Below are 20189 nucleotides of genomic sequence, written 5' to 3' on the forward strand. Positions count from 1 at the left end.
TATTATTTTTAAAGAATGTTCTGTTTCCCGACCACCCAAAAAAAAAAAAAAAAGAATGTTCTGTTTTGATATCCACCAACACAAAAACACAAGAGTTGAACCCGCGAATCATCCAAACTATGTACTTTGTAGACATCAAAATAATGCCAGACAATAGGAATTTTGCAGAAGCATTTGACTCCATCCAGACTTAATCTTCTGCTTCCTGTCCTGTGGGCCAATATTATGAATTACCAAAATGAAGAATGTTTGAGTTCAATCTTTTCATGCACCATCCATTCACAAAAAAATCACTCACCTATAATATATAAATCTGTTTCTAACGCGACACGCGTTTGTCACGTGGATGACCGCCACCGCCACCTGCAGATTTGAAGTACTGAGCAAGTTCACCATTCACTCGAGAAAAATGCTTCTCAGACTGTTCCAGCCTCTTGGTGAAATCAATTTCATGCAATTTCAACGAGCTATTATTCTGCTTGATCAAGAAACACAAGTTTTAAAAAAATTAAAAAAGTTACCAGCGTGGTGAAAAACCCAAATTCTCGTGGAAACAAACAGAAAACATGCCTTGGGCTTGGATGTATGTGGATGTTGAATTGGCTGGTGTATTGTTGGTGTTCCAAGAATTGTTTTTACCATTTCATCCAGTTCCGCCACTCTCCTCTTTAAATTGGTCTTATCCACCTTCAACATCTCGTTCTGTGCAAAAAGCAACTGATCCCTGTCTTGGAGTTGTTGCAGAGTCATCTGGGCTGCCGCTATATCCCCTTCCTTTTTATTTATTTCGGATATGCAACTACAGTAACAAAATTTAAAAGAAAAAATTATGAACATAGTGACATGAGTTCGTAGTCATAAATTTACCAAATGTGAGCACTTTGCGTAAGGAAATGAAACTTATTTGTGAATTGGACAATATCCTCTCGTTTTCCACAATTTTCCCACTTTTTTTTATTACAATTTCGTCTACGGAACTATTTTTAGCTTATTGCTTGCTGATTGATTGTTTTTTTATTGCTGTTAAAAGATCAATCGTACGGCAATTGGATCAATTATAAGTTTGATTTTTGGAGGTTGCACAAATTGTAATCACAAGGAAACAAAATCAAATTGGATAAAAAGATGTGATGGCAAGTGTCTAACCTCTGTCTTTCCTCCATTAGATCAGTTATCTGCTTCCTTAAGTTGAGAATTTCTTGCTCCTAAAATGATGCCAAGACCAATAAGTTAGGCCCACGGAAAACAGAAAAAAGGGGAGACAAATATTCAAAGAAAAAAAAAATCAGCGGTACGAACCTTTTCTTGGAATTCTTCTGTTTGCTGATGAGCCTCTTCTACTAACTTTTGAACCTGGTACTGCTCTATCAAGTTCTAGATGATACCAAAAGAAGTGAAACAAATGAGAATTGTGGCTATGCAATTGCCATGCTTGAAAGTGACGGTCTGAAACTTACTGCATAGTTGGTCATGTCCAATTTGACACCAAGTAGATCCCGAATGACATCATGTGTCATGCTTTCTGCTGCTGCCAGCCTAGTGTTCAGCAAACATACCTGAGAGCAAGTTTCAATAAAATCAAATACTCTTCTAATGTTTAACAATTGTTTCTACAAAAGCATTCGAGAACAGAAACTAAGCAAAAAGGGCACTTAACCTCCTTCTGCCGACTGGCTGCAAGTGCCTCTAGTTCCTCAATGCGATGCCTGGCTATAGACAATTCCTGATCCTTCTCCGTATTCATCTGCTGAACCAAACTTGAAATGCATCTGAATGGTGAGCTGGAGCCCCTTGTCCTGATTGAGCTCCTCTCAGATTTTTCTAATGCCGCAGCTGTTGATGCTGAATCTGTCTTATCTGCTTTTACTTCACAAACCATGGCCTCAAGAGTCTTGTACTGTTCAAAAGGTTGTGCAATGTCAAGATTTAGATCATTTACAATTATGCATATATCCATTCACGATTAACAAATCCGAACCCTTCTTTCCCTTTTTCCACCAACAAAAGTTCAGCTATTTCAGTATTAATAATAGCATAAAAAATGTTTTAAGGATCTATCGAATGGTGATAGTAATTCTAGTATATGTACCTTCTGTTGGTACTGTGACGTCTGGGCTTCAGCATGCAACACGAGTTCAGATATGTATTCTTTGCATTGTTTGATCTTCAAGATTTATGCACAAATTTTCAAACTTTAGTTCTTAGAAGACATAAATACAAGATAATTTAAGGTACATTGTCGAAAAAGACAACTAACATAAAAAATAAAAAATAAAAACCACCAGCAAGACAGGATCTCACCTCTTTATCCTGTTCTGCTCTTTCCTCTTCAAGAAGCTTTATCTTATTATGAGCCTCATGAAGTTCCAGTAGCCTACTCTGCAGTTGCCTGTATCAAAATTATTTCTTTAAATTTAAGGTAAATTAAAAGCAGAAAAATAGAATTTATATGAGAAAGCAAGCGATACCTAGAAATCAGATTCTCAGCTTGTTCAGAATTCATGTTTTCTGAGTCCACATTTTCACTGAAATTTTCAACTGTTAACAGTCTGTGTCTTAAAGCTTGTAGCTCCAGCTCTAGTGCATCTCTGATCAACCGATGCCTTTCTACCTCGTCATTCATCTCATATACCTAAGAGAAGGAACGATTTTGGGAATTGAAACCAATAGCCAAAAGACATCAATAACCGCTCTAATCCCTCGCTTACCAATAAAAGGCATACTTGGCCAAATGTTTTCATGTAAGAAATTTGATTGTAAAACAGCGAGACTGTTGATACTGGCACTCCATTGATGTTCATGTGTTAAATACAGAGACAAAACGCCAAGGGAGCTAACCTTCTTTTCCAGTACATTGATGGTACATTCAAGCTCCTCAACAGAGCGTTCTAATATTTTAACCTCCTCTTCCTTTTGTTCGGCATACATCTTACTTGCCTCAGATTCCTATAATATTAGTACAAAATAAGAGAAATCCACCTGTAATCATAACTATGCTATCAAATGAACAAAAAAAAAAAAAAAAAAAACCTGAAGAACATACCTGGCGAGCTTCAATAGAGATAGCCTCATGTTCATCGGATATTGCATATGCCATCTCAAGTTTATCGTTCAGGGACGCAACTTCTTCAAGAAGTCCGTCTCTCTCGCTGATGACCCTTCTCAACTCATCCCCGATACCTTCAACTTGACAGAGTAATTTTGTTTCCATTGAAGAAGTCAAATGAAGAATTTCTTTTTCCAAACCTTTCACCACTTCCTTCTGCTCTTCCAGTTGTTCATTGGCTTCAGAATTTTTGAGATAGAGATCATTTAGAAGCACTTTCAACTCAAAATTTTGCTCTGAAAGAGTATTGATTGTATCTTTGGCCTGCTCAAGATTAGAATTTGATAAAAGCAGAGCCCTTTCAGTATCAGTAAGATGATCCTCGAGCTTTTTATGTTGAAACAGCATGTCATCAAGCTGGCATGTTTTTATTTTTAGTTCATTCTGAATTTGGCTCAAAGATTTTATCAGCTTTTCAGTTTCATCCTTTATATCCATTGTGTTGGATGCTGATTCCTGCAACATTCTAAAATCAAAATGCAAGCCCTCCAGTAGAGCATCTTTCCGTTGCAGTTCTTCCTTCAGTGATAAATTCTCGTGCATCAAACTATCACGGGACAAACTGAGCTCACCAGCTTTCAAATTTGTGACTCCACTTTGATCATTATCGTCTTTGGAGATGTTACTAGTAAGTGCAATGTCATCCTCACAACTTGACCACATTTCTTGCTGTTTGTTTGTAATTGAAAGGCCTTCTTGCTGTTGGCTGGAGCGGAAACCACTTCCAACGTTAAAGCATGGTATTTTGTGGATCAGCTCTCCTGTGAGACACTGATGAAGGACAAATATGGCAAATTGTTTCTCCAATGTCTCAGCGCATATTTCTTCTAGTAATGATCTTGATTTGCTAATGAAGCAGTGTATCTCCCTTCCCATAGAAAAAGTGTCAGCATATAATACTTTGAACCTGTCCTCCACTTCACTTTTTAATTGCATAAAACACTCTTCAAGCAAAGACAATGATTTTGCTATCTCCACCAAATTATAACGAGATTGATCCTGCAGTAGTTCATTCTCTCTTTCTTTCAAACGTACTGAATTTTTGAGATGTTCAACTTCTTCAATAAAGCTTGCTTTCTCTAACATCAGTTCCTCACCAGTTTGCTTCCACAGACCAGTCAATTCTTTTGCATTTTCATTTGCTTCCATCAAGGCATTTAACATAACATCAGCTTCTTTTACTGTTGCATGCGCTTCTTCAAATTTGGTTAAGAAGCTACTAGCAAAATCACTCTTCTCATCAGAAACTACCTGCACATCACAAAAGTGTTACACAAAGTATAAGAACGGTGATTTAGCTGACTTAGTCTCTTATTTAGAAAAGATTGATTATGACAGTGCTACTATTAATCCTTTCTAACATATAGTTGCCTCACAAATTTACAATGCAAGAATTGGATGATTTGAGAAAAAATTTGTTGTACCTTTCTTGTAGCATGACAACCATAAGAACTCTCCGTCCCTGACTCAAACAATGGAACAAGTTGTTTCAGCCCTGCATATAATATGAGCTGATTAAGTCCCTTGATCAAATTATGTTTCTGATCGTTAAAAGTGTAAGATACTCAGTAAAGAATATACCTGCTGGTTGAGAACCACCTCCAATGTCCAACTCGCTAATGAGTGTGGCTAGCCTAACATATAGTTTGTTGAAAGCATCAAATGCCATCTCTAATTCCTTTTTCAGGCAGAATGTTGCTCCTTTAGAGTCCGTGAAAGTTTTTAAGACCCACTTTGACTCTTCTGGATCTTGATCAGCAGACTGAAGTACTGAGCCTTCTTTAACTTTCAGGTCCCCCGTTTGCCCTTCTAATGCCCACAATTTGTTTCCAGAAGCAAAATTTTCGGTTGAAGAATCACAGCTTGACGTAGTACTATCAGTACTCCATTCATCTTCATCTTCTAAACTTTTGTCTGCTGAAGGGCAATCATACACATTTGCTTTTGTGTAAATGAAATCTTCAGTAATTTTCAATCTACCATTTGCTACAGTGAGCTCATTTTTTATTTCAAGAATCATGTGATAAATATCTTTGGACTTCAGATACTTGTGTGCTTCTAATGATAGCGACTCAACTGTACAAAACTGAGAAACTTTGGAATGCTCTCTTAACTCCATATATTTCTTCCTCATTTCACGAAGTTCACTTACCAAGTTTTGTACCAACTCCTTGTATTCATCAGAAACTTCACTGATGTTGGTCTCAAGGGCCACTATGTGCATTTCTGTATCTGCATAAAATGCTTCGATAGCATTCTCAGACTCCAATATTCCTAACCTGGCCAACTTAAGTTCAGTAATGACATCTTCTTGTCCTAAAGCATTTACTTTTGTGTCAGAACTTTTCTGGCTGGCCATTCCGGCTGGTGTACCTAGTATTGAGATGGGAATGTTTCTCTCTGTTTTATCTGTCGCCTTCTGATCCGTAAGCCATTTTATTACAAGGAATGCAGCATTGGCACAATTTTCTGCTTCTTTGACCTGAATTTCCTTGAATATAAGTTTCCTCTCTAGCATCTCTACCATGTTGGTCTGCTCATCCAACCGCATGCAGAAGGAGATTTCCTCTTTGGTTTCATCATTATCCAGATGTTGGAGTTCGCTTAAAGCAATTGCTGCTCCCTTCAAGGAACTTAACTTCTGTCCCAATTCTGTTACCATTTTTTGCGCATCTTCCAAACTCTTTTGTAGTAGTTCAATTGTTTCTTCCTTTTCCATGCAAACTTTGGCAGCCCTCTGGACATCTTCACTAATACAAACATTAGCTTGAGGAAATGAACAAGCAATACTTTCTATTTGGCTGGAGGCATTTTTAAGGGATCTAGAACCATCTAGGAGGAATCTTGTTAGTTCAAAGGTTGCCTTTTCCCACTCCACACTCAATGACCTTATCTCATCCTCTTTAGCTACAATGGTGTTTTTCAGTACCTTATTTTCCTGAATCATGCAGTGTAATCTCTCATCAAGTTCAAACTGAAGGGCAGCAACCTCTTCCTGTAAATGCAGAATTGTGTTTGCTGTCTCCATCTCAACCTGTTCACAGACTATTTCAGTCTGTTTCTGGTGAGACAACTGTAATAACCGATCCTCTTGAAAGTGGCTATTGAGTAATCTGACCTCCTCCAGGTCCTTAACCATTTTGTCCAATTTAGCTTGCAAAGCCTTCCTCTCAACGTCTTCACTGATCTCCATAATACATTTATTTTCCTTATGTAAATCACCTGATTTCAGATAACGACGTTCATGTTTCACCTCTGATTGGATTTCTATTTTGTCGTTCTTGCTTGATATGTACATGCCTCTGCAGCATTCCTCCTGCATGTGATGTAAAATAGTTATTAAATGAACCTGCAACAATCTAGCATCCATTTACTGTTGTTTTATCCATTTACTGTTTTTTTAGTATCATCACCAGCATTTTGGTCAACATGAATCACATTATTCTGTACAACCCCATCACCTACCTGGGAGTAAGATGCCGTTTCATCTCCAGAGTCACTCCCCATAGATAGGGTTTCAACCTGCAAAGTGATGGCCAATTGTAGATTTGATTAAAAAATAAGGAAACGAACAGTACATGATGTCTATGTAAAGCTTGAATCTATTTAAAACTAGTTGGTTTCTGTCTGGTACAAATTTTTTCCCTCTTCCATGGATCTTTTCTGTTTTCTTTTTAGTAAAATGAAGTATGCAAGAATGGAAGTGGTAACTTCTCCATGAATTAGCTTGGACAGTGCAACACAACGTGATTTCATGGCATACGTCAAAAACATGAATCAGCTTCACTTTAAATGCACAGAAAATGAACTGGGATACAGCAACGAGGAACAAAAATATGTACAATTGAAAAGAATTCCAGTTTTTAAATGATGTTCACCTCTGTAAATTAATTGGACATTAGGCAGGAAACAGCATGATATATTCACTTACCATCGAATACTTATCTGATTGCCTGAATTCCTCAGTATCCTTGGAGAAAGAATTTCTTACCTGCGCGTATATAAAGATTGTTAATAAACTACAGACAAAGCTTACAAAATTGTTTAAGCAATGCTAGGTAGTTTATTAGTTATACTTACAGAACCGGAGGCAGCTTGACTGGAGTTCATATACTTTTGCAATTCTAGTTGTAGTTCATCTACTTCCCTGCAGACATAAAATCATAAATAAGCAACATGGGAGTTGTCAACTCTAACCCAAACAATGCAAGAAATTTGCCGTCACATACTCAATATGATGATCAGGTTTAAATTGTATTAATAGCATAAAAAAGTAATTAGTCAAACACAATGGCCTTCGCCACAGCTCACTACAGCAATGGCAATGCAACACGGTAAATTATGGATAGAATGTCCGCATATATGGCTATCAATTACTGACATCATCCATATTTTATCATGTGGAGGAATAACAGGTGAGATACTCCTCTGGGCCCTAGGTTGTTTGGTATCCAGGGAAAAAGAGTGGGACTAAAGTGCAAATTCAAGGAGTGTACATAAACTAGTAAACTTAAAAGAAAATAAAGCAGCTAATAAATGCACTGTCATATGCCAGCCCCAGTATAACTAATACAAATTTGAGGGCAGTTTGTTGCAGTAACTAATAAAACATGCGTAAGTGTATATTGTTAAAGAAAAAAATACCTGATCAATTTAGAATTCATGTTCCTGCAATCTTCCAATTCCTTGATGGTATCACTATTCTGCACTCTTGAAAATACGCACATTAAGATTTGGAGGTCCCTAGAAGGGGAGATGTATCATTTTTATAGGAAAAAATTTACGTTTAACACGTAACATAACTAACCAAAAAGTGCTTTCCGACCTGATTTTCATTTTCTGTTGAGAATGGAAGTTTTCCTTGAAGTATATCCAGAAGCTGCACATGAAACATGCTTTAGATAGCCGCCTTAGAGTGCATGAGACAGTTTAGGAAGGAGGAGGGGGAGACTTTTATGGACCTGATTGCGTAGTTCTGATACTTCAGCTAACAATGTTTCTCTCTCTCCATGTTCATAAAACTTTTGGTACCTGGCATGAAGAATACAATGAGGCAATGGCATCCAAAAAGGGGGAAAAGAGCAATCATCTACAACATTGAACCATGTGGAGTTTACAATTTAAGTTGCTCGAGAAGTCTACAGTTCTCCACAGAATATCTGGTCAATTCTGGATTGCTTTCAAATCTTGCTTGCAGCAGCTGAATCTCTTCAAGTAAAGCCTTGTTCTCCTCCATGAGATACTTCTCAGCCGACAGCATTCCATCCGTCAACAATTCAAGTCGTTTAATTTTTTCCTCACGAAACCTTAGCATCATTTTAGCATGTCCAGCATCCTCCTCACTTTGGCAAACCTACAGAAATGCCAGAGCAAAAATAAACCACTTAACATGGTGCTATTTATGCAATTAAGAATTATAAAATAATCAAGAACTTTATAGATAGGGGAAACTAAATAACTACTTGTTGTAACAATACGCACCAAGCGGTTCATGTCTTCAATTTCAGCCACCAACTTCTGGACTGCACTGTCTGCCATCTTTTCCCTCCTTAAAGCACCAACTAAGATGGTATCCATGCATTTCATCTGTTAAGTTTGTATTAGAACTTGTTACCATAATTGCATCATGCAATTTCTAAGGTGGAGGAAATGATTTTTTTTGTGGAAAATCAAAATACCTTCTTGTTTCTGATACTTGGTAACTTAAGATTATCAGTTGGCATTTTATCTTCCAGAGAGTCATCGTATTCCTCAGGCAACTTATTGAATCTAGGTTCTTCAATACTTGGCACGCCACTTGATGAAGACCATGAGATATTATGGTGCTTCATTAGGAAGGACAACTGGCCCTGTAAGGGTTCGAAAAATGCTTTAGTTCTACCATCTAGGAAATGTCAAAGGTAAAACTTTCACAAGCATGCAAATATATCCCATGCCTTTAGCTGTTGGATTTGTTGCTGAAGTGCAGTTATGTCACCTGAAGCATCTTCATTCACTTTAGCCTGGAAAAAGATGGAAAATTAAGTAAACAACTAAGAAGAAAATGTGAGCACGTGTGTGTGTGTGTGCGCGTCAGTGTACCAGGTAAGTACATTGTTCTGGATAAGTTTGGCACGCTGGGCAAACTTCAAAGTGCTGAGTGTCTCATTTGCAGAACTACAAGGAAAGCAAAGGTCAGTTTAAGGAAATAAATAGAAGAGAAAAAAAAAAATAGAAACTAATCTAGAACTAGGAAAGAATCAACACAAACCAAATAGATGGGCTGACATTGGCAATTATAGTTGTTTTTGAGTTCCCACCCAGAGAATCCTGCATCCCAAATTTGTAGGCCAAGTAAGTTCTGTATTAACATGCACTAAAAGCGCAAGAATGCACATTATTATGAAGTTTCATGAAATCTCTTGGGCTCCAGAGCTTTTGGTGTCTAACCTGAAGCAGAAACGTCAGTCTTGAATCTCTATAAGGAACATGTCTATGTTTCCCATGTGCTAAATCAACTAAAGACATTATCACCAACCTAAAACCATAGAGTAATACAGGTCAACCAACTGAAAAACCAAACTCAAATCTGACTGGCACTAAAGGCATATAAGTTTAATGCAACCAGGTGCAAATGGATCAGTTCTTATATGTATTTCTAGAAACAACACTAATCAACAAATTGGCATTTGAAACAGGTTTCAAAATAATTACCCAAGAGTTGATAATGATTTGTTAATATTTGCTGCTTCTTTCAAACGATCTCCCTCTGCACCAGAGCTTTTCTGCCTAAATTAATAAGCAAGTTAGCGCATAGGCCTTGAACAAAAAATTAAAACCGAAAAAAATGTGGGATATAAAGATGGTAGTTACCTTTCCGAACCAGCTAAATCTACTAAGTTCAACCTTGCAAACCTAAAATGGGTCATGGAATCTTTTTCCCAACGGCTTTCAATGATACAAGTGAAAACACTGTGGGACCGGCTGCTCTCACTGTTCATGTGTGTTGCCGCCATTTTTCTGTTTGAAGCACCCTAAGAAAATAAATACATAGAAATCATATTCACACCCTAATATGTAATTAAATGTAGGTAAGATAAATTTTATCATAAATTACCACCTGTAACAGAAGCTTGACAACATCATTAACATCCCTCACATTATATTCTGTAAGGTTTTCAACATATACCCCTTTCTTCAGGTCCTCCCTGAGCTGTAGGGAAGTAAGATTTACTTAATGCTCAAAAGAACAATGTTTAAGTGGAGCATCCAGCATGAACATTTAAAAAGGTATCAATTACTTGTAGATTAGTTGATGAAGGCTCCAAGAGATCTGTTATCTGCTCATTGTAAATCTCAAGAAAGGAACATTTGCAGCTGTACTTCAACTGTTCCTCCGTCCTGCTCTCCTCTTCCTACACATATGAATTATAGTAAGACATCCAATTAAAAGAAAAGAATTGCCCAGAAGACTATATTGATTCAATTCAGAGGCATAATCTTGAAAGATATCAATAATGTGAACAGCGCACCACTCTGATCCTCTTAAACAAATATTCAAAAATGCGTGGAGTAATCCCACAATCTTCATTGAGCTGCCCTTCAACCTCATATATTTCACCCATCATTGTGTACGTTTTGCCACTGCCCGTCTGCAAATAAACAACTTAGACTGTAACTTGCTAACCAAAAAACATGAAAACCACACCACACACCAAACTATTTAACTTCTCGGAAAAAGTACCTGACCGTAAGCAAACATGCAGCTATTATAACCAGACAAGCAATTCTCCACCATGGGCAACCCAGCAACTTTGAACAGCTTTTCCTGCAGCAAACTCAAGCAAGACACCAAAATGAGCTTCCACTCAATTGAGCTTAATATGGTTTCATACAACCCAATAAAATAAAAATTAGGTCTATATCTCCATTTTTCTACGTAATCTAATAATACTGTATAATCATGTTCTTTTTTTCAGAACCATATATTAAAACCAAACCTGTGATATTGTCTCGCATGCAATATGATCAAATGTGAATCTGGTTTCAGGATGACCATGCCACACCAAAGTCTTGGCGCTTTCCTGCTTCAAACACCCACCGTGCCCTTGCGAAGCCCTCTCTATATTACTCAATGGCCGAATTCGAATCAGCACCTGAACTCAAAACCAATCAAACCAATCAAATCCACAAAAATCTATTATATTCAACATTTACCAAAGCAGAATTAGTCCCCGAACCTGCACATTGTGATCAGTCCAGAACGATGAATCTTCGGCAAGCTCGAAATGCGGAACCTGAGTTAAAACCTCGGAATTCACCACCGAAATCTCCCGGGAGATTCTAGAACAACTCCCTGCTCTGCCTCCATTGTACTGCGGAGCTTTGCTTCCTGTACAAATTGCTCCACCAATCAAAGCTCTCGAGCCGTTCCTCGCCGGAGTGCTTTGCGCTGAGTTTGGCTCCGAGTGCGCCTTCCCTCCGCGACCTGAAACCCTAGGAGTTCCATAGCTGAGACCGCCATTTCCAGCTCTGTCAGGGGCTTCAAGTTTTCTATCCGATAAAGAATACCGACCAGATCGAATTGCTTCAAACTTCGGTAGTGAATCGAAATCGAGTTCGTGAAGCTCCTTTTGCAGCTGAGCTGGATCTGCTATGCTGTTTAGAGGTGTTCTAGGAGGAGGAAAATGGATTGGGTTCGACGAGGCTTCGAACTCGTTCTCGTTCGGTTCGGATTGTGAGCTCCTCGAAACGTTTCGAGCCGGGAATCGAACAGTTGAGCTCTCTTTCGACATGGTGAGCTCGGAGGTTGAGTAAAACAAATAGGCTGTTGCTTTTGTTCCCGAATTAGAAACAGAGTTTTGAATCCATAATTCAATCCATGGGAGGAAGAAGAAGAAGAAAACGATGACGTTTTAGGTGAAATTGTGGTTTTCTTTGGCTGTGGGGAATGAGAGAGGTGCGTTGAGATTTGAGTGGAAAGTGTCAGACTGTTGGGAAGTTTGAATGGTAGAGCTCAGTGATAACAGGCCCGCCCGTTTTTTCAACTTGAATTGTTAGCGGGGACGCTCCTGCACTCTTTGCATTTTTAAATTGACCTCACATGTACATTGAAATTCTATACGACGCCTTCCGGAGTGATGTCGTTTTGGGTTATATCATAACCCAACTTGCTTAATTTATAATCACATTACCAAGTTTTGTAGTGTTAAACTCGTGGACATATCTTATGGCTTAGTAACTAAACTGATCATTTTATTCCTAACTCAAAGTTAACAAATTCATGACTCAAAGGTTCAATTCGCAAGGTCCAAATGATAATAAAGGCAAGGAAAATTATCAGTAACTCTAGAAAGATTTATACAACATCAAAAGAAGAAATCAAAAATAAAAAGTGAATGAGATAGTGTTTCATTACACAACGATAATTTTAACTATGTTATATAATATAGAAAAAATATAGTTACTTGTCTCTAATGCAACTCAAGTTTGTAACATATTCAGTTTGTTCGAGCTTTATTCTAAGGAAAAAAACCAAACTCGTTAAGCTTTTTAAAAATATAAGTCAAGTTTAAGTTTCATAAAATTCATGAGAAGTTCAAATTATATTACGAGACATCTTATAAAGTTAAAGTATTTACAAGCTAACGGGGTCTAGTCCAATTAAAAAGGACTTCGATTTGCATATTAGAGATCTCATATTCAAATTACCATGACATATTTTCTTCTTCTTCTTTTTTTTTGTCAAAATCCTCATAACATATTAGTTGTGTGTGTGTGTGAGAGAGAAACTTTTCTCCCCTGTAGTTTAGACAATCGCTCGTAAAAAAATTTTAAAAAAAAGAATATACAAATTAAGCTTAAGGATACCCTAAATAAGCATAGCCCAAGCTTGAACCGAACTCAAGTTCAATAAATATCTAATTGAACCCGAATTTGAATACCCTAGTTAGTTTATGCCAATATTGAAATAATGCACATTGAAAAAGAATCTTGAGGATTGTTTTTAACATAAAAAGTGTAAGAATGATGCCAACGCAATGATTCATCTGTTGCCGAAATGGTGATTAAAGAAAAAGAGTTTTAAGGGGTGGGAATTTGAATTCAAACATCAATAACGTGCATGGAAATTGATGATTAAAAGAGAAAAGTGGATTAGTGGAGCGGGTTGAAGTGGGACATTTACAATTATAATAGAATGCTCATGATGGGGTTTGTAATTAGGATAGCAGTTTTATAATTACGTGCTGATTGTTGTCTGTAGGATGATTAAGACTCGTGAAATGTGAGGAAAACTTCATTGGAAAATGTCCAATTATACACTGGACTTGCTGAAGGCAATGCATTTGGAAAATATTTTTTTATTTATTTACTTTTTTGGCAAAGAGGAGGGATAAAAGCCCGGTAGAAACAAAGAACAATAATAAACCAAAAACAAATTCTGTAAAGCACACTATATAAGTTTTTGTTGATGTCAAAATGGCTAAAGAAATTTCATGTCAAGATTTTAATTATTCCATGAAGCACAATTTTGAGAGTCATTAATTATTAAGGTTAATTGTCAATTTACCACCTGAACTTGTACGCTACTTTCAATTTGCACCCTCAACTTTTTGGTTGGAAAATTAAGTACACAAACTAATTTTTATTGCCAATTTGCCCCCTACTGTCTAAATCTCAACATTTTATCCAATTTTCTATTAAATATGAGAGAAAATTGGTCACTTTAGATTTTAAAATAATAAAATAACATTAAATTTAAAATTAAAAAAAAAATCATTTGTGTGTGAGAGAGAGAGAGAGAGAGAGAGAGAGAGAGAGAGATTTTTTGTGTTGTATGATTATGCAAGAAAGGAAAGGTGACTAAGGGGAGGGAGAATCAAAGGTAAAAATGAAATATATAAAGGAAGAGGGGAGGGGTCTGTGCAGTGGGGGTAACAAAAAAAGGGATGGGGGAGGGATCTAAGTGATCTGGAGGATTAGTCTGAGGGTGGAGGAGGGTGGTCATATGGGGAAATGGGAGGAGAAGAAAACGAAAAAACAAAAGGAGAGTGGGGGGAGGGCAGGGATAGACTTAATATTTAAAAATAGGGTGGGTTAAATTTATCTTATATACAAACCTATAAAATTTGGCAGTATGAGTAAATTTAATTGAAGTATGATTTTGTTTGGGCCTAAATTTAAACATACCAAAAGATCCAGAAACAGGCCCGTGATGAAATCACTTACCCAGTCCCAGAAAGCCCAAAACATAGAAAACTGCCATATTTGGGCCTTTGAGGATCAGCCCACGAAGATATTTGTTTAAAACTCAAGCCCAAAAGACTAAAAACACATTCACGTGGCTACCTCAGCTTTGAAAGTCAGCATTTCCAACTAAAAATTCTTTATGTGGGAAGGGACGTCTCTGGAAAACTGCCAAAACAGAAAATCAAAAAGACCCATCTATATTCAGAGATTTTCTCTCCAAAACGAGACGCCATCTTCCAAAGGATTACAGAGTTAGAACGGGAAACAAGGAATTACTCAGGAGACACAAAAGAAACCAAACCGCCATAAGAAGCATAGGCGGTGGCGTTGGTTAAAACAAAGAAACAGCCGCCCAGGAAACCAGGGAAGGGATTGCTATGGAAAAGACTACTGGGAACCTATCTGCCATAATTGATAAAATCTTTCCTGCTTTACGTTTTGAGAGATCTGTTGCCGCCCATTATTAAAGTTTAAAATCACCTTCAAGAGAGAATCTCTTATAAAAAAAACAGAAGTAGGCAAGAAAAACACACTCAATTCATCAATCAAAAAACACAACACCAAGAAAAGCCAAGAGCTCACTTGAATTCCAAGGTTCAAGACTTAGAAAACAAGTCTTCTAGAACAAGACACCTCGTTACAAATTTGGTTCAGCAAAAGCCAAGACAAGCAGAGTTTGAGTTTTCACAAACGTGGAGACCCCAGAAAACTCAGGAAGAGCCCTGTTCAAGCAGAACAACTCTCGTAGTATAATCCCTAGCTCATCAGACCATCGAGAATAGCCACTTCTGTCCCTTCCAAGCAGGAGAAGTTGCAGTTCTGCCTATTCAAAAGGCCTCACAAAACGTGAAGAAGACGTAAAGCTCTGCCAAAATCCAACTTTGGTATCGATTTGCAGGTCAGCCTAGCATTTGAAGTCACAAAGCAGTACGGACCAACCCAGATATGTCCAGTCCAGCCTACAGCGGAACCTTCCATTCAAGCGGAAACGAAGTTCCGACAGTCTCTTAACTTGTCTAGAGTTAAATATGTGTATTTATTATCTTGTAAAAGGCAGTTCTGCCTGAACAGTCCACTTCTATCAAACACTTCTGGCCAGAACAGCCGTTTGATACTGAGATAAATTGTGAAAGTCCTTACCGGTCTAAGGCAAGAAAAGAACTTACTTGGGAGATATTCCTCACCCAAATTCACAATCGTTTGTTTTAGAAGTCAGTAACTTGGGGCGCAAGTTATCTTTTCTAAAAGAAATCTGCTAGAATTCACGTTGCTAGCAGTGGCACGCTCGCACACCAAAGAAAGCTGACTTGTTTGACCAGTACATGGTCTCCAAGCCAGTGGGGAACTTCGCCCTTCCATCACAGGAGCTAAACGCGAAAACGGGTGAACATATTTTAAGGTCAATTAGCAATTACGTGATAAACTTCTCCATGAAAGTAAAAGAATTGAAAGCATTTATTATCCATTACGAAAGAAGAAAAAAAAAACTGAATCATTTTAATCCATCCAAGCCAACTTGGAAAATAAAAATGAAAAGAAGTAGCCAAAAATTATAAGAAAAAAAAAAATAAATTGATGCTTTATGTACACTAGAAAAGGTAAATATATATATATTTACAGAAAAAAGTAAAAGATGTTCTCTAGGATGTGTGTTTTCTGAAAAAGGCTGAGTACTAAATATTAATGTGGGGTTAGTTTTTATTTTATTTACTACCACACTTGTGGGATTAGTTAACTAAAGAAAAAAGAAAAAAATATTTTCTTTAGGTGGGATCACAGGGATGGTGTGTGTGGAGGTATGCTTTGGTGGGCTAAGTATTAAGATTTGACCATAAAATATCACATTGTTCGGGCTATAGCCCATGTTAGCATGGACGTAGGACCGTCCCTGGGAAAGGGTATGGGCGTGGGAGATTGGTATGGGAGTGGAAGGTGGTGGTCATGGGGGAATGGGAGGAGAAGAAAACCCTCTTTTTCTTTAATTTTTTTAATAATTTGACGAATTATTAAATGATATGTTATTGATTTAGACGGTAGAGGGTGAATTGACAATAAAAATTAGTTTGTGTACTTAATTTTTTTCTTTTCTTGTTCTTATTATTTTTGGTTAATCCTCAGGAACAAACTTGGGAGTAGTTTCAAAATTTTCCTTTGAAGGTTGGGTGCACCAAATTGATGTGTGCCTTTAGAAACTCCTTCAAGAAAAGCATCTTTTCAAATTATAGATTGAGTTCGTGGGCCTGTGAAACCGAGCATCATGTTCTTGTTGGGACCCCTCACCAAGTGGACTAAACGGTTTGGCCTTATCTAAGGTGCATAAATGAGACCCTATTATCTAAGGTCCATAAATGAGACCCTATTTTTTAGCCGTTGAATCAAATTAGTAAGTCGTTAGATCAAATTGGTTAATTTATTCCAACGATTAAGAGATAGAACCTCATTTAAGGGCCTTAAATAAGGCTTTTACTATAAAATGAGGTCCTATCTCTTGTATTTGGTTCGTTAAAGATAAAAAAAATTAAAAATTAAAAATTAGAGCTGGTTAGAAAAATGAGACGAGTTTGCTTGCATAGAATCAAAATTTAGAGATTTGATGGAGATGGTGCAATATTGTACACTGCAAAAGTAACTTTTGCTTCCAGCCGATCGTGTCACTAAACGCAATCAGTGCTTTACATTGTCAACAACAAACTTCAAAAGGGTCATGATCAGCATCATGCGAATGAAAAAAAGAAAACAAAAATGCTCCTAGAAGTAGAATAATCTCAAATAAAAGAAAGATTAAAATCATGCAAGCAGATTAACAATGCCCCCATAATCACAAAGAATGCTTGAAAGAGTATCGAGGCAGCGCAATGACTTCCTTCTGCCGTATCACTGCCTGCAGCTGAAATAAAAAAAACATAAAGAACCCAATTTGAAGTTATGTACCGGAAGAAACAAGTATAATTGAAGCAATTAATGAAACAAAAATGACCTGAGATAGTTATAATCATTTGCATTAATGTAACATTTCTTGTGTAACATTGTCAAAATTTATAAAAGTTTGATTTTCTTCTCAACGGGGTATCGTCTAGGTGAAAAAGTTATTGACATATAGATTAGTGTTCTCAAATTAGAATCTCAATGTCACTTTAGAAGTGTGTGTGAGAAAACTCCCTCTCTAGTATCGCTTATATTAAATAAAATAAATAAATAAAAAGTTTAATTTTCTTACCACATTCTCTAGTAGAATTGGTGAAAGTAGAGCAGAGGCAGAGAGACACTTGAGTCTCAGTATCAAACCCACAAGTCCCACCGGACTGAGCACATCTCTCACACCCAGTATCCGGAACCGCAAAGCTCAACTTAATCCCATAAATCCAATCCAACGGTCCCAAACCTCTCAACCGATCCGTATTAGTCACGCTAGTATAATGCGTACAGTCCAAAATATTCATGCTCATGAACTTCACAGTATCATACCCCGTAAAACAGCACGGCGGAACAAAATCAGTACTTCCAGTACTATTAGTCCCGTTGCTTAACCCCATGCCCAACCGAAAAAGCCGAAACGCGTTGCATGAGTTGTAAAGCTCGTCGCAGGAGTGGCCGGAGAAGTTGAAGCAGAGGGACTTGTAGTGGTTGAGGACAGGGGAGTCGACGGAGCAGTTGAGGAGGGCGAAGACGGTGTCCGAGGTCGGTGGGATTATGGCTGACTGGATAGGGGTCAAGAGGAAGTCGTGGTGGGGTTGGAGGATGGAGCAGGTTGACATGGCGGGGTCGTAAACGACGAGGTTTTTCTTGTCGTAGTCGATAGACTGGACTTTGTAGTTGCCGGATGGGGTGGTGAAGAAGAGGTCGGTGGAGCAGTTGACCATGCCACGGAACTGCGGCGCGCCGCAGCCGTCGTCGAGGCCGAAGGGATAGTTTACGGGGATGGGGCCGCAGGTGGTGCGGCACGGGGAGAGGGTTAGGGCGGGGAGGAAGTGGAGGAGGAGGCTGAGGAGGGTGATGAGTCGTTTTGACTGAGAGTGGCTCCACATTATTTTTTTTGTGAAGATTTGAAAATTAGTTACTGTGGCAATTGGCATGGAATGTTTTGTATGAGTGAAAGAAATGAAGAGGTAGTGTGTGAACAGAGTGAAACAGGTAGCCGGGATTTGCTCCATAAATTAGGACAGCTTTTGATGCTTTAGACAGCTGTTATGGGATCCACAAGTTGAAAAAGAGTGAAAGAAACCAAGTAGCAGCAGTGAATTATGTATCAGCGTTGGGATTCTCAATTAGGGTTTGTTCTCAGATCGATGGTGAGTTTTCATGGATTTGTATAATGTTATTGAGGTTCGAATTGCACTGAACCCAGAGCAAACTATTCACATATAGGGGAGGCGAGGCAAGGCACTGGTCCAGCAGCATATAAAAAAGCTTGTAGGTTCTTGTCAATAAAAGAAAATGAAATAAAATGGAGAAAGAGTGCGGTGAAGGTGGATCGAACACCTGACCTTCAGATCTTCAGTCTGACGCTCTCCCAACTGAGCTATCCCCGCAATTGAGAACTAAATTAGACAAAGAATAAAATATCCCAAGTTTAGGTCTAAACTAAAAATAAAAAAGGGAACTGATTTTCCCACTCCCCTTTTATCCACTTACACTCCATTTTTACTTTTTAATATTTTTTATTCACTTTTATTCACTTTTATTCTTTCTCTTTCCTATTCTACCCTTATCTTATTTCACTTTTATATTATTATTTTTTCCACTTGCACTTCATTTTTAATATATATATTTTTCAATGGATAGATGAATTCTTTAAAATTTTACAAAACAAAAAAAATATATATATTTTCCCTAGCCCCAACAACCCCCCTCTCTCCGTCAGCCCCCTCCTCCTTCCATCTCTGCACTCAGGCCCACCACCCCATTGCCACCCTCACCATCCACCACTGCACTACCCCCTAGCCCCAACAACATCAATGGCTCGGTCTCCCTCGACTCCTTTTCTCTACTCCTCTCTCTGCAAATTCAAAAACCAAAATTTTATTTTTCATCTCCAAAGCCAACTTTCTCTATTTCATCTCCAAAAGCAACATCAGTAATATCATGTTTTATTCCCCCAAATTCTCAAATGTCACTGACTTGTTGTCCTTCCTTGTAACATTTCTACTAAGTGATAACAAAGAGAAATTTCTAATGCTCGGGTATGAAGCTTTTCACTTTAAGGAGCTTTACACTCTGTGATTCAGCTAAACCAATTAAAGCTTTCTCAACCCACCCCCATGTTGCACCCCACACAGCCACCCACCCACCGATAGCCATCGCTACCCAAACGTAGCCAACCACAAACGACCTTATCGCCCCACCGATAGCCACAGTCAAACCCGAAAACTTTTAAAAAAAACCTGGATGGTTTTTGAAGAAAGAGGGGGGAAGAGAGAAAAAGAGGGAGAGAAAATGAGAAGGGGTGGGCTTGGTTGTTGTTGAAGAAAGAGGGGGGAAGAGAGAAACAGGGGAGAGAGAACACGGAAGGGTGGGTGTGTAAGGGAGAAGAGAAAGAGCGTGGCTAGGGTTTGGATATTATGTTTTTTGGTTTCAAAATATTATTTTTAAAGAATTCTGTAATTTTTTTTTCACACATCAACATCAAAGTGGGTATTTCACTTGCCATGTCATCAAGGGTAAAATAGGAAAAAGAAAGAACAATAAAGAAAAAAATTAATTAAAAAGTATTAAAAAAACAAAAGGGAGTGTAAGTGGAGAAAAAAGGAGTGGGAAAATCAGCTCCCATAAAAAAAGGGTAACATATACTAACGAATGCAAGATGAAAATATCAGCCGATATATTGGGATAAACCTATTTCTTCGGCCATATATTT

At 37.9% G+C, this 20189-nt stretch overlaps 2 protein-coding genes and 1 non-coding gene across 5 annotated transcripts; all 3 read right to left on the reverse strand.

Moving 5' to 3' along the window:
* Positions 1-39: 39 nt before the first annotated feature.
* LOC117614442 (kinesin-like protein KIN-12C) lies at positions 40-12074 on the reverse strand. Of its 3 annotated transcripts, none has more exons than XM_034343258.1 (35): positions 11326-12074; positions 11086-11241; positions 10830-10913; positions 10618-10737; positions 10387-10500; positions 10206-10298; positions 9959-10119; positions 9800-9874; positions 9536-9623; positions 9357-9415; positions 9199-9262; positions 9043-9108; positions 8785-8955; positions 8588-8692; positions 8224-8459; positions 8068-8137; positions 7932-7985; positions 7751-7809; positions 7187-7253; positions 7038-7097; positions 6572-6628; positions 4688-6422; positions 4531-4601; positions 3044-4357; positions 2839-2946; positions 2469-2632; positions 2302-2389; positions 2090-2164; positions 1658-1897; positions 1458-1556; positions 1300-1374; positions 1147-1205; positions 571-799; positions 299-475; positions 40-210 (listed from the first exon to the last, which is right to left on the reverse strand). In XM_034343258.1, exons 1-34 carry the CDS (start codon positions 11878-11880, stop codon positions 320-322), a joined length of 6927 nt encoding a protein of 2308 aa, XP_034199149.1. In that variant the 5' UTR covers positions 11881-12074; the 3' UTR covers positions 40-210; positions 299-319. The 3 variants fall into 3 exon arrangements, with proteins under 3 accessions (XP_034199149.1, XP_034199148.1, XP_034199147.1); XM_034343257.1 differs by having other exon boundaries at positions 40-205; positions 7914-7985; XM_034343256.1 differs by having other exon boundaries at positions 7914-7985.
* A 4869-nt stretch (positions 12075-16943) lies between these two features.
* Positions 16944-18473, reverse strand: LOC117615883. The gene is made up of 2 exons (XM_034345055.1): positions 17553-18473; positions 16944-17222 (listed from the first exon to the last, which is right to left on the reverse strand). Exons 1-2 carry the CDS (start codon positions 18406-18408, stop codon positions 17101-17103), a joined length of 978 nt encoding a protein of 325 aa, XP_034200946.1. The 5' UTR covers positions 18409-18473; the 3' UTR covers positions 16944-17100.
* Positions 18474-18791: 318 nt separating this feature from the next.
* TRNAF-GAA lies at positions 18792-18864 on the reverse strand. Its single transcript has one exon. It is a non-coding gene; the product is annotated as a tRNA-Phe (tRNA).
* Positions 18865-20189: the final 1325 nt, after the last annotated feature.

This window comes from Prunus dulcis, chromosome 1 (assembly GCF_902201215.1).
Source record: "Prunus dulcis chromosome 1, ALMONDv2, whole genome shotgun sequence".
Lineage (NCBI taxonomy): Eukaryota > Viridiplantae > Streptophyta > Magnoliopsida > Rosales > Rosaceae > Prunus > Prunus dulcis.

Excerpts from the sequence above, each read along its gene's own strand:
- LOC117614442 (XM_034343257.1), bottom strand. The coding sequence starts at position 11,880 with ATGTCGAAAGAGAGCTCAACTGTTCGATTCCCGGCTCGAAACGTTTCG. Across the intron at positions 8,460-8,587 it reads TTGAAGACATGAACCGCTTG|GTTTGCCAAAGTGAGGAGGA; the intron begins GTGCGTATTGTT and ends GCATTTCTGTAG. Across the intron at positions 476-570 it reads CACATACATCCAAGCCCAAG|AATAATAGCTCGTTGAAATT; the intron begins GCATGTTTTCTG and ends TTGATCAAGCAG.
- LOC117615883 (XM_034345055.1), bottom strand. The coding sequence starts at position 18,408 with ATGCCAATTGCCACAGTAACTAATTTTCAAATCTTCACAAAAAAAATA. Across the intron at positions 17,223-17,552 it reads CAATTCTACTAGAGAATGTG|CTGCAGGCAGTGATACGGCA; the intron begins GTAAGAAAATTA and ends TTTTTATTTCAG.